At 34.6% G+C, this 18,588-nt stretch overlaps 1 protein-coding gene across 1 annotated transcript in view; it reads right to left on the reverse strand.

The window, feature by feature from the left end:
- Nucleotides 1–18,588, reverse strand: part of LOC149775025 (uncharacterized) — a 65,004-nt gene that overhangs the window by 19,823 nt on the left and 26,593 nt on the right. The window contains exons 5-12 of the mRNA XM_089943461.1: nt 17,505–17,525; nt 15,955–15,984; nt 15,527–15,547; nt 13,750–13,770; nt 9,497–9,517; nt 9,108–9,128; nt 8,608–8,628; nt 2,484–2,504 (exon numbers count right to left, since the gene is read on the reverse strand). Coding sequence (XP_089799587.1) covers nt 2,484–2,504; nt 8,608–8,628; nt 9,108–9,128; nt 9,497–9,517; nt 13,750–13,770; nt 15,527–15,547; nt 15,955–15,984; nt 17,505–17,525 — 177 coding nt within the window. The remainder of the gene's footprint in view (nt 1–2,483; nt 2,505–8,607; nt 8,629–9,107; nt 9,129–9,496; nt 9,518–13,749; nt 13,771–15,526; nt 15,548–15,954; nt 15,985–17,504; nt 17,526–18,588) is intronic.

The raw sequence follows: 18,588 nt of genomic DNA on the forward strand, positions 1-18,588 counted from the left end.
AGCAGCACACAAACGTTTCTTCATCATCATCATTTAAATTATAGACGATTTTGTCCATACGGGCATGTACGTCTGGTTAATGTCCATAAGCGGACTATTTAATTGATCCCAAGGGAAAGAATTAGAGCCTCATCCCCCAGGTATTACTGTGCATAAAAGGCAATATTTAATCGAGTCGTCAGGTCTTGGGTCAATATGACGGGCTTCATAGACTCTAGCGACCTGAATGAAAGGCTATGCTTGAGTGGGGATAGACCAAGCACACATGTGGAGAGTTAATTAATTGTTCAAAAACTGCCTCTCCATTCATGTATTTAATATGTGCTATGCAAGTTTATTAATGTAATGTCCGGCAGAGGCGAAGAGGAAGGTTTGGTCAGGATGGAGCCTGCTCACTAGGAAGGCATCTTGGTTTATCCAGGGTATACATTTTTGACTCCCTTGCCAAACGGTTAATGAATTGTCGTCTTGACGGAGTTTTGAAGATATATTCTTGCCTTATTTTTAAAGATAGTACCAACCAGTGACTGCTTAGTGGTAGCATGTAGAGTTATTTAAACTTCATCTATTGAGTCAGATTTGGGTAGGTGGTTCTTGGTTTGGGTGCACCTTTTTGTGTATAGTTATTTAAACTTTCCTTGTCTTAATAGTGCACTGCTTTGTGCAGCCGGGCCTGATGGTCCGTGGGGTTTTAACCACCTTATAGGTATTAATTGTGGGTTATTGTAAGTTTTCCTATCTTGATAGAATTTGTCGCCTTGTGCAGCGAGGCCTGATGGTCTTGGGCTATTTAGTCCACCGTATATATTTTAGTTTGGGGGGTCTTATCTAGGTGTTCTAATTGTTTATAGTGCCTCGAGGAGAGGCTGTACCTTAGTGCAGTTGCGTGTGTTGTACTACATATAATCTGCGGTCACCTTGCGGGATAACAAGATGTTAGTGTTCTTCATTTTATGTTGTAGGATTGTGGTGCCTATTCCCCTTTTGATCAAACGTTTCTGTGTGCGTTTACGAAAAGGAACTACAAATTTGCCCTGCTAAAAGATAAGCCCATACCATTAGAAGATTTAGCTTATCACATCCTTAATTGGTCGACACGCCTATCGTTTGATTTTCTTTCAGCCTGCATGCAGGTTTCTTCACGCCTTCTTGGCGCACCACATGGTACCCAACCTGGCTGTGCCATTCCGAAATAGCCCTTCTATACAAATGATTAAATTCCTCTGAAGCAAATTCGGAGATATAAAATCACGCAGCTCTTAATGTAAGACGTCCGGTCCACACAATATGATTTCCGCAAAATTCTGCCCTTCAGTTCATTACACAGACATGTACGTTTTGTTGCCTTTATGACCTCTTACATAGAAACAAATATTTGTCTGAATATTATCTTTGTGGAACCTACTGTATTGCAGATACATCTATGAAATAAATCTGTAAATGACCAGTTTTTCCCAGGTCAAATTATTTCAAGATGTACCTTCTATAAAATGATGGTATGTGAGGAGTTTGAATTGTGATTGTTATTTTCGATTAAAACAAAACTGTTTGAGTAGCACTTGTTCTGGCATTGTTAGTCACCTATGCAAAGGTTTTTTATTCGCTAGTTCGATCGAGCTCAGTGATATTTCTATCAAATTGTGATTATTAATAATATTGTAGAAAAACAAAATGATATTTTTTCCATCCAATTTAAATGTCAGACTAAAATAGTATGTATCCTGACAAACCTACATTGTATTTGCACATTTGAAGTGTGCCAGTTAAATTGCTGAACTCTTATTTTCATTGCACTGTTAAGGTGACATTTCTCTGGATTATTAAAAGATAGAGCAAACATTTTTTACTGTTACCTATACTGTCAGAATCTGTATAATTTTAATGACGACAATTTCATGCACCAAAGCATAAATTCGTTGTTTGCAGATTTTTATATGTAACAAGTTTTTATCTTTACACATATAAAGACTTTAAGGAAAGCACAGATGTCCTACCCAGTCATATTATCCTATCCTAACACCAGGTTGACCAGTCCTAACACTAACCTCTTAATATCGAGCGCATAGTACCATGTTTATAAATCATTGGTGTGACTCGGCCCGGGTTCGAACCCGCGAAGTTTCGCATTCGAGGTGGACGATCTAACCACTATACTAACCGGAGTGGACACAATTCAATGTACCTATATCATAAATACTGATTTTGTCATTTGTGATATGAACCATCTATAAACTAAATTATCTGCGATACTGAGTCTGGTTTCCTTGTCTTGCTGCTTTTCTGGAAGGATGTAGTAAATTAGATGGAAAAATACAATCAAATTGTATCAAAAAATGTAACCTAATATTAAACAAAGAGTTCGTATGCCCGTAAATGTCCTGGATTGATAATTTCTATTCATAAAGATGTTTAAATCAAATCAAAGATTATCATCTATGGCCCAATATGTAAATATTAATCTACACAAAAGTATGTTTACTCACATAATGTCTCCATCTATGTAACTGAAAAGACAAAAAGAACAACTAATCTATTTTGTTTTGTTTGTTTACCTGTTATCGTTTTTATTTTGATTGTTTCTTAGTTATTTTTATCGCACAATCTGCAATGAGTTTTTCTAAACGGAATCCGAAAGTAACAACCTATTTATTTATTAGATAAAAGCATACATTTAAAACAGTTTCACATCATTATTTCTTCTTAAATACTCGCCGCGCAGCACTCTCTCTCTCTCTCTCTCTCTCTCTCTTGTGTTATTTTGCGTGTTGTATAATCCTCACATCAACTCTCGCTACAATTACGCATAACCGGTATATTCAGGTCGCCACAAAAATATATGGTCATAAACAGTTTCATTGGTTTAATTCGATCTCTTAAAATGCTACTATTTCGACTCCGACATTAATTTCCTGGTAACAAATACGCATATTTCCTTTCTATGTATCGCTCATTAATATGTCAGTCATTCCTCGATATCTGAGTTATTAGGAAATGTCACCGGAAAGGAAGTAAATCCATTTTCCAGAAAAATTATTTTACCTGTTGGCGAATAGGTTTCAGATTTTGAAATAATAATAAAGTATCAGATGTGAAGCAGAGATGGATATTTTATCCCATTCTTCTCATTTATACATAGTATTATTGCAACTATGGAACAACGTCGATAGATAAAGTATACGCGTCGTGTTTTACGCATTAACCACTCAGTCCGGTGAACGTGGACAGAGGTGCAGGGAATTAAGTGCCCACAATGAGTAGTGGAAGTCCACGCAGTCCGGTGGATTTTCTACCCATCCTAATGGAAATCCACTGTCCGTCACGGATTTGATTTCAGCCGTAGTGGGTTTTATGTCACTCTTGTTCATTATATTGTATTCTCACCACGAGTCGACGCACTAAACAAACAGACGGGAGAAACCCCAACAGCAACAACCCGGCCATGACAGATATCAGTATCATAACTTTACCTGTACAAAATCTACAGTGGTAACATTTCTTGTTATAATAATATATGGCCTAGCTACAGAGACATACAGACAAACGCGCGTCACAGAAAATAAATGATACGCATAATAGTGCTTTGTGTGCTGGTTCATCATTTGCAATAGTTTCCCTCTATTTCCATCTGTTTCCATGACTCACTTTGAAGAAAATCATGAAAGCAGTAATACATATAAAATTCGAAATGAGATTAGAAACGATCGCCGTACTATTTTTAGCAGACATGTGTGATCAAAAACACTGGAACAGTATCGTTTGCATGTCATAATTCTTTTTAAAGTTTATTCTACAAGAATAACATGTCATTGTATATTAAAATGAAAGCGATACACGAAAATGGTTTCCTGCACTTTTACCCTTGAACATCAAAAAATAACATTGGTTATGAGTGAGCAAGGACGTTTATCTAAAGGCAAGTAATTTTGAACACTATTGGCTGTTTCACTCTATCAGTATCCATTCGCGTCATGAACTACGTAATTTTAATTATGAATACCAATTTATTTATGTTCTCACTTTACTTCATGAAAATTACAGAATCACCAGGCACTTTCTGTGAAGACAGCCGCTACGCTTGCTACTATACCTTCCTGCATGAGCATGAGTCAGTCAGGAGAGGTCACACGTCTACAAGCTATTGTTCAATGTCGCGCTGGTGCTTCGAAGTTTCAAGATTTGCATTAACTGTTAAAAAGAAATAACACAAAACCACAAGCCCTAAAACTAAAAAGATATTTGTTTCTTTTTCAAATCAAATCGACTGCGAAACGGGTGTGATGTTAAATTATAAAACTATCGCATAAATCTAGGCTCTAGCGTTATATGAAAAGCTATATATAATTATTCTTCATTATCCCAATCAGAGACTGACCTTTAACTTAATTTAGAAAAAAAGTCAAATGGCCGAGATGCATGCTTACACTTTGCAACATACAAATATGATTATCCTTCGATTTAGAATATTATTTGAAATTCTGATAATCTGAATGCGACAAATTCGTCTACACAGTATTTAAGTCTGCTCTCTATATGTGGTTGTTCATGCAATAAACAAAGCGAATTTTTAGGGACAAAGTTATCTGTCTTCGTTACCTTTTCATGAATCTATACTCAATCACTGGCCAAGGAGCGAATTTAAGTTTGCCGCTCTTAACAATGGCTAGTTAGGAAGATGTTGAGCTTTGATGGTATTTTTTCGCACCGATGTTTCACAAGAAATACTAACATCTGAATGCAAACGTTTTATGTTGATTGTTTAAGAAAAACTAATTTTTAACTTATAATATCGACTGAGAAACGCAGTTTGGTTCAGTTGTGATATTTTCTCTCATTAATGTGCTTTTCTATGGTGTCGAATCTGGTCATAATTAACATGTACGAATTTAAAGCTACAGGGATGTAAAAGATTGAAAAACGAATGAATCATCATTACAACAAAACTCAAAGTGAAATACGGTGATAATATTCGCTAATACCTTAGATATAAACGGTTCAAAATAAACAGGAAAGGATAGAGATATAAACATTTAGATGTCAAAACATCTTCCACTTCCGGTTCGGAGCACATGTAGTTAACAAAGTTCTAAATGGATAAGGGATACCTGTTTTTAAAGTCGGCTATTTAATAACAGCATTTCGGGCTATTTATAGATATGATGCGTTTAGCTTATGACTAATACCATACGAGTAATACAACGGGGTGGAGGGGTGAGGATGGCAGTAAGCACGAACAGGAATAAATTCAACTAAGGGTAAAGCTCAAACCAAACCTACGCACGAACAAGATATAATTTTTAATGGTAAATGCAATTGTACCTGCGCTGATACCCATTTCACAATCACATTTGCATATTGATAGGCATTTCTGCTAAATTGCAAAAGATTATGATATGGTGTATGTACTGGAGAAATTAACCACTGCTGAAACATGGGGGGAAAGTTTTTAACACAAGCACATACTAACCGGCCCCACCCTTTTTACATTCTTTTATTATTGCCTTTAATTGTACTAGTAGAAAATGTGTTCATGTTATTCGTTGAAGATTATTTTTGGTTCAAAAATATTCATTGGCAATTGGACGATTATGGATATAATTTCAGTATTTTCACATAGTTGGCCAAATTCCTAAACCCTATGTAAATACACGCTTGGATCCGTGTTCTTTGACCACAAAATGTTTTTTTGCATTCGCGTCAAGTTCTTCAAAAGGGTAACTGGGTCAAAAACCTAACAAATTTGTAACTAAACTGATAAATTATTGATAAACAATAATTGCTTCACATTCGGGTACAGTTTCCAGTATTTCGCATGTGAATTGAAAAATATACTGTACCAAACAAATAAAATCTATGTTAACTGAAAATAAGGCATCCCCTAGAGTAAATATTAAAGTGATTACACTTATTCCTCACTTCCCTTTATTCCTTTTATAATATAAAATGTAAACTCATCCGATGACCAAACCAGCAATTGTAAGTATATTTGTTATACTGATTTGTACGGAATGCGGCATCGCGTGCTTCGTAGAGCCAAACTAATTTTTACCGATTTGGGAGATGTATTTAAATGCAACTGTGTAATGATCATGATTCAAGAATCAGCAAGAGAGAGAGAGAGAGAATACGCACCATAACTTATGATCGATGTCACCATTTCACTTCTAAACATGTTTTAGCCTACATCCGTACAACTTAACAGCTGACCACTACATGTTTGCCCCAACTCGAAAATAATTGTGGGCGCCCCTGGACGTCACTCTTGGCTTATGTTGCCATATTGTACATGGATATTGATGACTAGAGAGTATGTACTTTTTAAATGTTTTAAATTTATTTAAAATTTCGAATTCGTATACTGACAAAATTTAAAAATCTAATTGATTTCGCTGTTTATTCGAGATAAATAAATATGTTAATTAATGCTCAGCAATTAATATTGTATTTAGCAAGAATTTATATAATAAATTCCGTTACTAACCTGCTACTAGTGTGATTTTCTTAGTTTCTTATTCGCAATTGTAAAATTGGTCATAATTAACAAATACGAATTTAACGCTTCAGATATTTAATAGATGAAAACTCGAATGAGTGAGCACTACTGCAATAACATTCGTGGCGACCTTATAATGAATATGAACGGTCCAAGACAAACCGGAATAATAGGGATTTACAACCTTTCAAGCCAAAAGTCTATTCTAAATCCAGTAAGGAGCCAACCAGGTTCTACAAGGGATACATGTTTAAAGCTGTGAGAAATAAAAAGCCACGTTAACAAGAATCACTGCAATTCTAGATAGATTTTATAGTCTTGGTAAACGAGTGGTTTAGATATTTCTGGCAATATACAAGGCATTATTGATTGATATGATTTGCTCAGCGTACAAGTTAAACAAGGAGGTAGGATATGCATAAGAAGAAATTCCACACAGATAAAGCTTAAAGAACACAGACGTACACAACTGGAGAATATTTATAGCACAGTAAATATAATCATATATACCGTAGGCAACCCTTTCACAACTAAGTTTGCATAATAGTAGGCATTTCTGTTAATTTCAAAAGATGATATTATGATGTATATGTATGCACTGGAGAAACTTATCGCTACTGTAGTAATTGTCTTATAGATTGAAAGAAAGTAATGTGTGAATTTTTCATCGGCGATAACTGAAAATAATACATACAAGTTGATCTCCTGCTGCAAATACTTAATTGATTACACTTATTCAACACTTTCACTCGTCCAGTTTGTAATATTACATGCAGGCCTGGTCCTAGGGCAAGGCGAACGAGGCAACCACCTAGGGTCCCGCGCTTTCCGGAAATGAACTCTGCAAGATTTTGCCGCTTAGGGCCTGGCTCATCTCTCGCTGGCTTGAGGCTCCGCATGTTGCCAACGGCCCCGCACATCCTAGGGCCGGGCCTGATTACATGTAAACTCGCCAGATGACCAAACTAGTAATCTTAAGCATATTTATTAAGATGTTGGTTATTGAATGCGGCATCACGTTCTTCGTACAGGCTGCGTCAATCACTAGATCTATTTTAAAAGTAAACGCGTGTATAGTTCTGAGAAAATGTGTCACATAGTCATGTATATTTGGATCACAAGTATTAAACACGCTTAAAACAGTAGTTGCATAGTGCATAGCGCTGTGTATAGTTCATTGTGTTGGGAACTTGTTTAGTAAAGTCACTGATAGAATGACACACCTAAAACTTAAGTGTGATTTCTTTTCTTTTTTATTTATTGGTGGGTTTCAAATAAGAATCTCTCTCATATTAAACTTAATATAATTGCACTATGTATATTTCGTGAAACACCTGATTAGACTCAGCAGTCTTTGCTTGGAAATCTTTAACCTCTCGCAACACATGTATGTGATTGCGTTTTAGTGGTCCAGTCATTGAATTGTATAAAACGTAAAAGTGCAATCTGCACAGTGTACTTCAGCTGAGTCAACAGGTAAATTCCATGCAGTGGCGTCACTAGGGTTGGTGTCACCCAGTGCGGTGACTCATGGTGTCACCCCCATGGACCTCCTTCCTGCACAAAAATTCAAAACTTTAATAGACAGTTACGTGCGGTAATTCATGGTGTCACCCCCATGGACCTCCTTCTTGCACAAAAATTCAAAAACTGTATAAACAGTCATGTGATGTATCTTATGGTGTCACCCCCATGGACCTCCTTCCTGTAAAAAAATTCCAAAATGTTATAGATGGTAATTTTGGTGTAATCCCCTCTAATGGTGTCACCCGATGCGGCTCCAATCCCCCTAGTGACGCCACTGGTTACATGCACTGAAGTGGATGTCCACAATTACATAATTATATTGGTATGACTTCTAAATGGGGCAATAAAACATAATCCAGATACGACGTTAGCAGTCTAGAACGACCATGATGTCCTTCCTGTCCGTGACGGACACAGCGTGAAAAGGATTAAGGTCCACCTTGGGAACGTGCACTTCCACTGAAACGCGATACGTATACTGTCTTCTATAAAGGTGCTATCGTTACAACGAAAAATTTATTAATGCGACTGGTTGATAATGTCATGACTGGTCGATGAACTAAAAATGGCCTTATTGAAATAATTTTTACCTTTTGCTCTTGAATTGTTTCCTAGGGAGAAAAAAAGTCAAGAGGTCGTTGTATATGACAAATGTACTAGTTGTTAGGACTGGTTATTATTTAAACAGTATCAAGACTATGCATTTTGGAGTAACATATCGCCAACATAAAAAGTTAAGATAAATATAAAGACAACCTTACTGAATCTAATGTTCTAAACATTTGGTAGTTGACACTTTTTGCGTCTTTTATTAGGCATTAGTTATTCGTAAGAAATAATATTTAAACATTGGTAACGCATAGAACGGATACAAAACAAATGGAGATACCACAAACTAAAAGGAGTTAACGACGAAAATACATTTGTCTTTATGCTAAGTGTGCATAAATTATGTGCGAATGTGAAATATATATAAATAATTTTCAATATAGATTTTTTAGATGTTATGGTTATGTTTTATGTTCTCAGTAATGTATATGTATACAAGAGAGCATAACCATATATAATATAGTAAGAGAAATTTACTTACATCTTTTCCTCAAGCTTGTAGCTACAATCAAATAAAAACGCATGATTATATTTCGTCCCTGAATGCACGTGTTGCTTGTTGATAGTTAATAATATATGTTGTTTAGGAGATCTAAAGAAATAATTAAAGTTTATCCTGGTGGAATATTTTAGGTTTTGTGTCTCTAAATATAACTATAAAAAAAGGACAGTAACATTTAAAATCTCACGGTTCAGTTGGTTCTATTTCATGACGACTATTTTCTAAATTACTAGGAAATGGATATACACACAGTATATTATGACCACGTATACAAGTAATTATCCGCAACATTTTCAGTTTCATTTGTTTCTCGTGGTAGATCACTATATTAATCGGAGAGTTCGACGCTGTTTTATTAAAATACTTACTGCATTGCATGTATATGTGCACTGAAATATTAGGAAAGACGAATTATTAAGCTAACAAACAGTAGAATGTATGTTGTTTACTAATAGCAACTGGCATAAAGCAAATTAAGATTAACGCAATCGTAGTGTTATTATACCTCCTTAAAATGTCTGTTAATATTGCCAAACATTCCATTTTACTGATTGATACATAAATAAAAACAAAACTGGTATGGAAATTCTCTGTATTGATATTAAACTTGTAAACAAAACTAAGAAAAAATATCAATCTAAACTAAATATTATATATATGACATGTGAGGAAATAAATTCAAAAGTCTAATGTTAATGGAGACTTGGGATGTATTAATGTTCTTGGTGCTGATTTTTCATTGATAATAATTATTATTTTATTTATAACTATAACACACACAGTCACAGACCAGATCTGCGTATCTCTGCAGTCCAGGCATGTTCCTCTGAACAAATTGTACTTAATTGGCAAACAATATACATGACCAATCTCTCACGACATTCGGACTAATAATGATCAGAATGATTAATACACATCTGTAAACGTTCAAGCAAAACTATTGTAAAGGATTACACTACTAGAAAATCAGGTTCTATTCTCAAAATGGCCTTTTCTGAACAATTTTCAAGGAGAAAAAATTATAAAATCAGTTTTCAGAATATCTCCGTTTTATTAAATAAAAGATTCCAGATAGTTTCTCCCTAAATGGCTGGAAGAAAATATTCAACCTTCTACATCTACACCAAAGACATAGCTAGCCGATAAAGTTTTAATTGACCTATCGCCCTTGTCAATCACGCTGATCATTTAACCAATCAGCGAGCGTAAATTAGACACAACTCCTGGCAATGCTTACGTCCGCCATTTTCCTCCGACGAGCTGCTAGTGGCAATAATGAATCGATTATGATAAGTATTTACAAATTTTGCAAAGATTTTTGATTGCTCGATTGATAACGGTGGAAAAAAGTCAACGAGAGCCTTGTAAATCTGACTGTTTATATCCAGATCGTCTAAACGGAGGAATTAAATGTATTCCTTTCCCGAAACATATACGAAACTTCGATGGATGAAGACTTGTGGTCGCGTGTTCAATCAGCTGAATATGGAAACAAATGATGGCAATTGCAACGTGTTTATCTGAATAAAAGTAAGCCGCAAAGCATGTACCGTCGATAACTTGAAGAAAAGAAATTTAAATTGACATATATATGTAAAAATTAACGTATCTAGAATATTGGTGGAGAACCCCCTAACTTTCGGGCTTTGATATATATTATTTATTTTTGAATAGGAAGCACTGAACCCAACAGTGCATTATAATAAATTTTGAAAATGTACACTTTAATGTTGGTTTGTCCCAGAAATAATGATTTATCGTCTCGATCTTTTAGACGCTTGAGTTGCGCTTTATTTTCTCATTGGGATGAAGGGAGGATGGGGATACAAAATTGCAATTAATAATAAAGAAATACAAAATAAAGGTTTCAGATAATTATTTCCGATATATTAAGCATACATTTACACGTTTACATCAACAGACATCATTGATCGAAATTCCATCTGACGAACATAGTAAAACTTTAAAAGTATGATGGGGTGCCCCGAGTAGCCGAGTGGTCTAAAGTGCTGTCCGTTACGGATCACTGTCATCTCACCTCTGTCTGCGTGGGTTCGAGTCTTGTTGTGTGTATGTGAGAAAGCTTGCCAGTAGCTTTTCGTGGGTCGGTGGTTCTTTCCGGGGTTTTCCCGGGTTCTTCCTCCACCATTAATACTGGCCGCCATGTATAGCCTATCTTGTGCTGAAAAATGGCGTTAAACCCTACAAGAACAACATAAAATTATTATGTACAACAGTATACTTCTCAACAGTAATTATTTTCGATTTGCTATAAATTTTTAATTCATATACTTCCTAGGCAACATAAAGATAAGTCAGATAAAATTAATAAGGATACAATTACATGATAAATACATTGACACCTTTTGGAGGTAATTCCTTTCATATAAATAAGTTCTTAAACAGCTTTAAAATTATTTGATATTATTTACTGAAATAAAACACTTAGGTCATTAATATACGAACTTGAACTGCATATATAAATATGTCTAATGCTGCATAATTAATGGAACTTTGTAATTAATTTTTTTTAAGAAAAATGCAAATCACTTTAAATAAACATATCACTTAAACTGAAACATATTTATCTGCCAGATACTGCTTGTTTGTAGGAACTTAACAGGTCGTCAAGTCACGTGATTTGGTAGGCGGCGCGATCTATCGTCTCGAATAAGGTCATTCCAGATCAACCAAGCGATGCGGAGAAGAGATACAACATCATACACGGATGAAGAGACTGACGGACGGACTATGGGCGAAGAGACATACAGACTGACACACGAGAGCACCGACAATACCCATGCTTATCACTGAATCGTATTGAAAATAAAACTGTTCAAGCATTTCAGGAGGCAAAGCAATAGCAAGTTCGTTATTATAATATCCCATTTCTTCGTGCACTATCGAAGAAAATATCCCTTCAAAGGGAATAAAAAAAAGAATACACATTTATTCGATATCTCCAAAAAGAAAAATATCTCGTATTCAAGGTTTGGATAAAATTTGTCATGCATCGTGGGAGGAGAAACGATTACGAACTCAATTCCCCAAATATCCTCTTTCTTTGATAATAGACTAAATGGAAAAGATTTCAGTTTCGCAAACTATATATTTGAAATACACATTTTCATTAAAATCCATTATCCATTATGGAAGAAAATCAATGAGCAATAAAATTCGCCATATATCCTTGTACCACAAATGTTCAATAAATCGCCGAAAAAGTGTCGTAGAGAAACAAGCAAAAACTTATTGCTCAACAGCACCAGCGAGAAATCTAGCCAATAAAATTTTCAATGTAATACTGCATGGAACGAATACATCCCTATGGTTGCTTTACAAGGCATTTCTCCAAAATTATTCCAGACGAAACACGCAAAATCTTATTGAGCAGGTACACCAAACACTTACCTAGGCCACAAAAATTTCAATATAATTCCCAAACCGTCGGGGGAGGAGAATATTTTCATAGCTTTTCAAACTATGTATCCGTTAAAAAGGAATTTGTAGAAAAGTAAATTTGTATTGTGGATCTACATCTACCGTACATGTAGCCAACCAGTTTCAATATACTTTTGCAACCGATGTGGAAAAAGAGGAGTTGACGAACTGATTTTCCGAAATACTAAATTTGACGTATCGGGTGGTCAAACCCACATCCAGCCTAAAACTTCAATAACATTCCTAATCATCTGTCTGATAAGAGGCGATGAGGAATTCAATTCTCAAAATAATCCTACATGAAAAATATTTCATGAAATTTCCCCAAATGTAGGCTAGAGGAAAAATGTAAAATTTTGCTTATCTACACCAACCACCTCAGAGGCGATAAGAGACAAAATTTTGCAAATATCCGATTTTAAGCTATGTTTTCAAGAAAATCTTTCGCTTATGAGCACATCTACACAAATCGCTTATCAAACCTACGAAAATATAGTACCATCCTAATGGGTTTGGCAGAATATTCGAATACAGTCTTTGTCACATACGAACGGACACACGTGGCAATTACAATATCCCCGCTCTTCTTAGAAGAATATGGTTAACTTTTCAAGACATTGACAGAGAACGGTTTGCTACAATAATACAAATGAGTAATAATATATATGAATAAATGTCTCAGAAATGATATACCTATGCCCGCAAAGTCGTAAAATGTCTTCGTTTTACGGTAACGGTTTTAGTGTTCCATAGATCCATATTTCAGATAAAGGAATGATACTGGATGAGTAGCCGGTAGATAGGTTGTTTCTTGGGATACGAAAATGGTAAACACGAATTTCATATGTCAGCTAATCTTTATACTAATCTTTGAACGTGAGGATATCTCTTATGCTTGTCATGAAATAGTGTACCAAAATACAGCGAAGGAATAGTACAGGACTGGTTTTATTTGCCGAACTTTTTTGTCGATGTTATGATCTACACTTTCCAGTAAAGCGACTAGACTATGACCATAATGCTATTTTTATGTCGAATTTATAGAATAGGAATATGGCAATCATTTAGACATCATCCTATTTTAAGTCGCATCTTAATGATCTAAAATCAGAATAGCACGTGCGAACAAATGAAATGTCGCTTAAGCAAATAAGTTTAATTCACTATTATGGACACTTACTCTTTTGTCCGAAGATCTTTTCTACAAAAGAAAAGGGGAAATGAATTCAGAATCTCATTAAATTAAGTCTTTATTCGCAAAAAAAAAAAAATAAATGTTATTTTAAAATGCTTGAATTTTACAACATTAGCACTGGGCATCAAGGGAGAAGAAAAAGTATGATAAAATAGTCTTTTTTAATATATAAAACTTAATCACGTCTGATAGTATATATAATAGTCATCGAGGTTAGTTTAACTAAAACAATTACGGCCTAATAGTACGAGCGGCACGGACATAACACAGATACGTACCTTCAAAGATTTAGTGCAACTTTTATTTATGTCTTCCATACTCAACTTCATAGCATCAAATCAATTGTAAAACCTATAGATTTAACCTGATAAATTGACATTCTCTTAAAGCAACAAACTCGTACTGTTTCGATTTAACACCCATACATAGCTGAAATGTTCATAGTAATACTCTGTTCAGTTTATCTGTTAAAATAGACAAAGTTTTCTATGTAAGTATCAGTGGAGACATAAGAAACATGCGGCCGGCAAAATGAAGTGCAAAGTTGTTAAATGTTGTCTTCATTATACAAACAAACCGACCCAGTTGTGAGTGAGATGGATGAGAGGCACAAAAACGAAAGTCTGTACAAACATCAATTTGATTTCCTTTAGTACTGTCTTTAGATTGGTTTTACCATTTTTATATTTCAAATACAGTACAGTTTGTGTTTTCTTGCTGTGCCTCAGCTTAGGTGCATTTCAAATGAAGCATATATTCTAAAATTATACGAAACCTCTCAATCTTTCTGTATGAAGATTTTGAGTAATATTAGTATTTTAAAGTCAAATTAATTGTAGACACTAAATATCGGTTACAAGGATCGGCTTCTTGAACAGACACAAATCTTTGATGGTTCCAATATTTTTTTATTTTTTTTTTTTTTTTTTTTTTTAGGGTTTAACGCCATTTTTCAGCACATGATAGGCTATACATGGCGGCCAGTATTAATGGTGGAGGAAGAACCCGGGAAAACCCCGGAAAGAACCACCGACCCACAAGAAGTTCCAGTATTTGTTATGTGCACCACCAGTCGTCTTTTGCAAAATTGAATCTTACATTACAGCGAAATCTTGTAAACTTGAACAAATTTTAACCTAATCCGTTGAATATTTTCATTTCTCTCATCTCAAAGTTATAAATTGCTCTCTAGATTTTAATACAGTTAGTGTGACTGTAAGTTTATAGTCCCACTTGTTAAATTGTATTATGTATCAAATAAAATGAGCTGGAAACAGCATAAGGAGTCTCTTAATATTGCTGACTGACATGTTCGAACTAGTAGTTAAAGATGTTCTCATAAAAGATGGCCAAAGGTAATTTATCATAGAATGTTCAAGTACATGCCTTATTAAACAAACGCAAATATCTTGTAAATTTTACCATCTAAAAGGAAATTAAAATAATTATTAGGTCGTACTCTTCTCCACCCACAAAACTGAAAATGTCCAAACGTTTCCCATCAGAAATATGTTACCAATATGATCCTGCTGATTGGTCATAATTGTGTTTGTATTTGTTACAGTTATGCAACTGTTACTACGTCATTCAGATTTAGACATAAGTTCTTGGGATAAGACTATTGGATGAAACTGGACTCGGATTAAGGAAATGATGTACAAATGAAACGCAAAGACAATGCTGCATTGTACACTTTCTCGCCATTCATGTTTGTTGTTATTATTATTATTATTATTATTATTATTATATGAAATTAACTTACGTTTCATCTTGAATTATGTCCCTGAAAATATATAGGGGAAACTAGTTCATTGCTTGTATACGAAACTAAATGTTTGAACTTCGTATCAAAGATATTACTAACTAACCCGATAGCATTCAGAAAGCGTGCAACCGTATATCTGCTACTGAAAATTAATAAAGATATTTTTGTACCAGTCCATTTCAAATATGATCACGATAATACTCTCACAGGAGCATGATGTAGAGAAGAATATTGAAGAGTTAGACGAAAGAGAAACATTGAAAGATTGTATATTATCAGACAATGAAATTAATCAAATGTATAAACGCACAGAATAACAGAAACGAAAATAGCTTTAAATAGCTTTTTTTTAAAAAAGTTTAATTCTATCAAGTTGTTGGTTTTAAAATTTTGGATCATGTATAGTTGTAATTTTCCTTACTTACATTAGACTATGGACCATTTTTAACGCTTCCCTGCAAAGAAGAAAACGCTTTTCTTGTAAACGTATAATAATTTCATTAACATAAAATTACCCACTGGCTTGACGATTAACTGTGGAAATGTTAAAATAAAAAGTAGAGATAAAAAATATGAAAATCACGAAATGCTTTGTAAGATAACATTTTCTTATAAAGTATCAAATGTAGTACATATATTTTGATGAGTACCAGGTATCTGTACCAGGTATCTGTACTTTTTTATTCAATATTGCGAGATTTTTTCTCAAGTCATGAAATAATTCTTGCATATGTAAAGAAAATATTTTAAAATAACGAACAACCTTTTGTGTTTTATAATATATAAGTATTTTAAAAAATAAATTTCAGGTATTGGTATTTTAAACAATAATTGCAAATTAATTAATGAAAGACAATCTACAAATTCTTTGATCAGGATGAACTATATAACATATCTGATCGGAAAGGACGCTGGTATTTACGCAAACCAGCTGCAAATTAATTGCATACAACACTGCTCGAATATTCACACAGATATATCTAATTAGGCGCGTCGAAAAGTAATCAGCTCTCCAAACTGCACTTCAGTTATAAAGATCGTGTACTTGTATGTACAGATTTTGACGAATGGTATTAAAACACTGACGTGAAACTAACTAGAACGCTCTTGCAATGTGTCAAGGGCACACAAGCTATAAAAGACGATTAAATAAACAATACAAAAACAAGAAAACAAAATGTTAATGTTTTTAGAAGATACATGCCGTCTGACAGAAGATAAATGGTACAAGAAATACAAGATGAGTAAAATGAACAAGATTAGACAGCGCAGTTTGTTACAGCTACAGTGATCGTTAGCAATTTGCAAAGTTGCACTTAAGACGCATCTTAACATGTTGAACTGTAAATATTTGGCTCCTCGTTTGGGTTTTTTTCGGGTTTTTTTTCTCTCCCGTTCATGCATCGCTATTTTAACATTGCCACAGTTAATCATTGTGTAGTTTTTATAAGGCATTTGCGATTTGTGTTTTGTTTAGCTTTGTTTGTCTAATTGACATAATATGTCCATGCTAATAAAAACGGAATCAGGAGATTCCAAATGCTCTAGGGCAAGTTATACACACAAATCATACATACATACATACATACATACATACATACATACATACATACATACATACATACATACATACATTTTGAATAGAGTGATTTCTATTTTTACTGTTTTTAGATTACGTCTTTATATCATGATGCTTCTACGAAACAACAACAGCGTTGCAACAGTGACACCTTAACAGGGATAAAGGAGGAAGGCATCAATTAGACCTTTACATTAAAAAAAGGCAGCAGAGACGTCAACATTTCGTATGCGTAGAAAAAGTGGCCATTCAAGGTTTAAATGTTGGTGCTTATTTTATATATTTATATCAGTGCTAACCGAAAAGAAACACCCAGAAAATTGTATGGGGCTACAAGGAATACCACCTACTTTGTCCATCCCCCACATTATTTTCTCTCCCTGATTTGCATCCTACCTTAGTGAGGCGTTATCTTCCCTGCAAATTAGAAAGAAGTGTCATTTTATTTTTTTACTCTGTCTTATATAATAATAATAATAATAATAATAATAATAATGAGGACTTTGTAATGCGCCTAATCTTTAGAAGCTCTAAGCGGTTTACAACATTCGACAACACCTATAAGATAAAAACATATAATAATAGTATTACAAAAACAAACCCCATTAAATTAGAAAAACATTAAAAAATAAAAAACATGCTGAGAATATTTCAGGTAGGAAACATTATTAGGTGTTTAAGTTTGTTCTTGCAGTCGAAATAAGTGAGTTTTGAAAACCCTCTTGAATGTGATCACTGTGTCTTTGTGTCTTTGTGTCTAAGTTCAGTGGGCAATTCATTCCACGTTGCTGTGCCCTGGTATGCAAAAGAACGCTGTCCATATGACTTACTTTGTTTTCATAGTGGGAATAATGAGTATACGATTGTCAGAAAAGGAGCGTATGTATCTTGCTGGTGTGTACACACGGGTGAGGTCAGATAGGTATGTTGGACTAGAGTCCGACAGTGAAACGTAGCACAGAGAACAAATTTTGTGTTTGATTCTGGATCGAATGGATAGCCAGTGTAGGGTACAGAGCATCAGGGAGGTGTGTTCTTATCGTGGTACTCTAAGTATGATCCGAGCAGCTGTGTTTTGAACTTTTTGAAGTTTCTGGAGTAGATATTGAGATGAACCAGACAGAATTGAGTTACAATAGTCCAGTTTGAAAGTACTAATGAACACACAAGTGTTTTAGTGGCATCAACTGAAAGATATTTACGAATTGAGCTGATGCGTCTCAGCTCATTATATGCAGCCTTGCATATGTTCATGACATGCTGGTGCAGTGTGAGAGTACTGTCCAGAGTAACACCTAGTTTTCGTACTGATTGTGAGAATTTAATGTTGGCGTTGCTGATATGTATTGTTTAGGTAAAGGATGTGAATGAGAAAGTCTTTTTGTTGTGATCAGAATGGCCTCAGTTTTATCATCATTCATCTGCAGCTTGTTACATGTCATCCATGATTTCACATCAGAAATGCACCTCTCCACACCTT

The sequence above is a fragment of the Sinohyriopsis cumingii genome, chromosome 19 (assembly GCF_028554795.1).
Source record: "Sinohyriopsis cumingii isolate HCF-2022 chromosome 19, ASM2855479v2, whole genome shotgun sequence".
In the NCBI taxonomy this organism is placed as follows: domain Eukaryota; kingdom Metazoa; phylum Mollusca; class Bivalvia; order Unionida; family Unionidae; genus Sinohyriopsis; species Sinohyriopsis cumingii.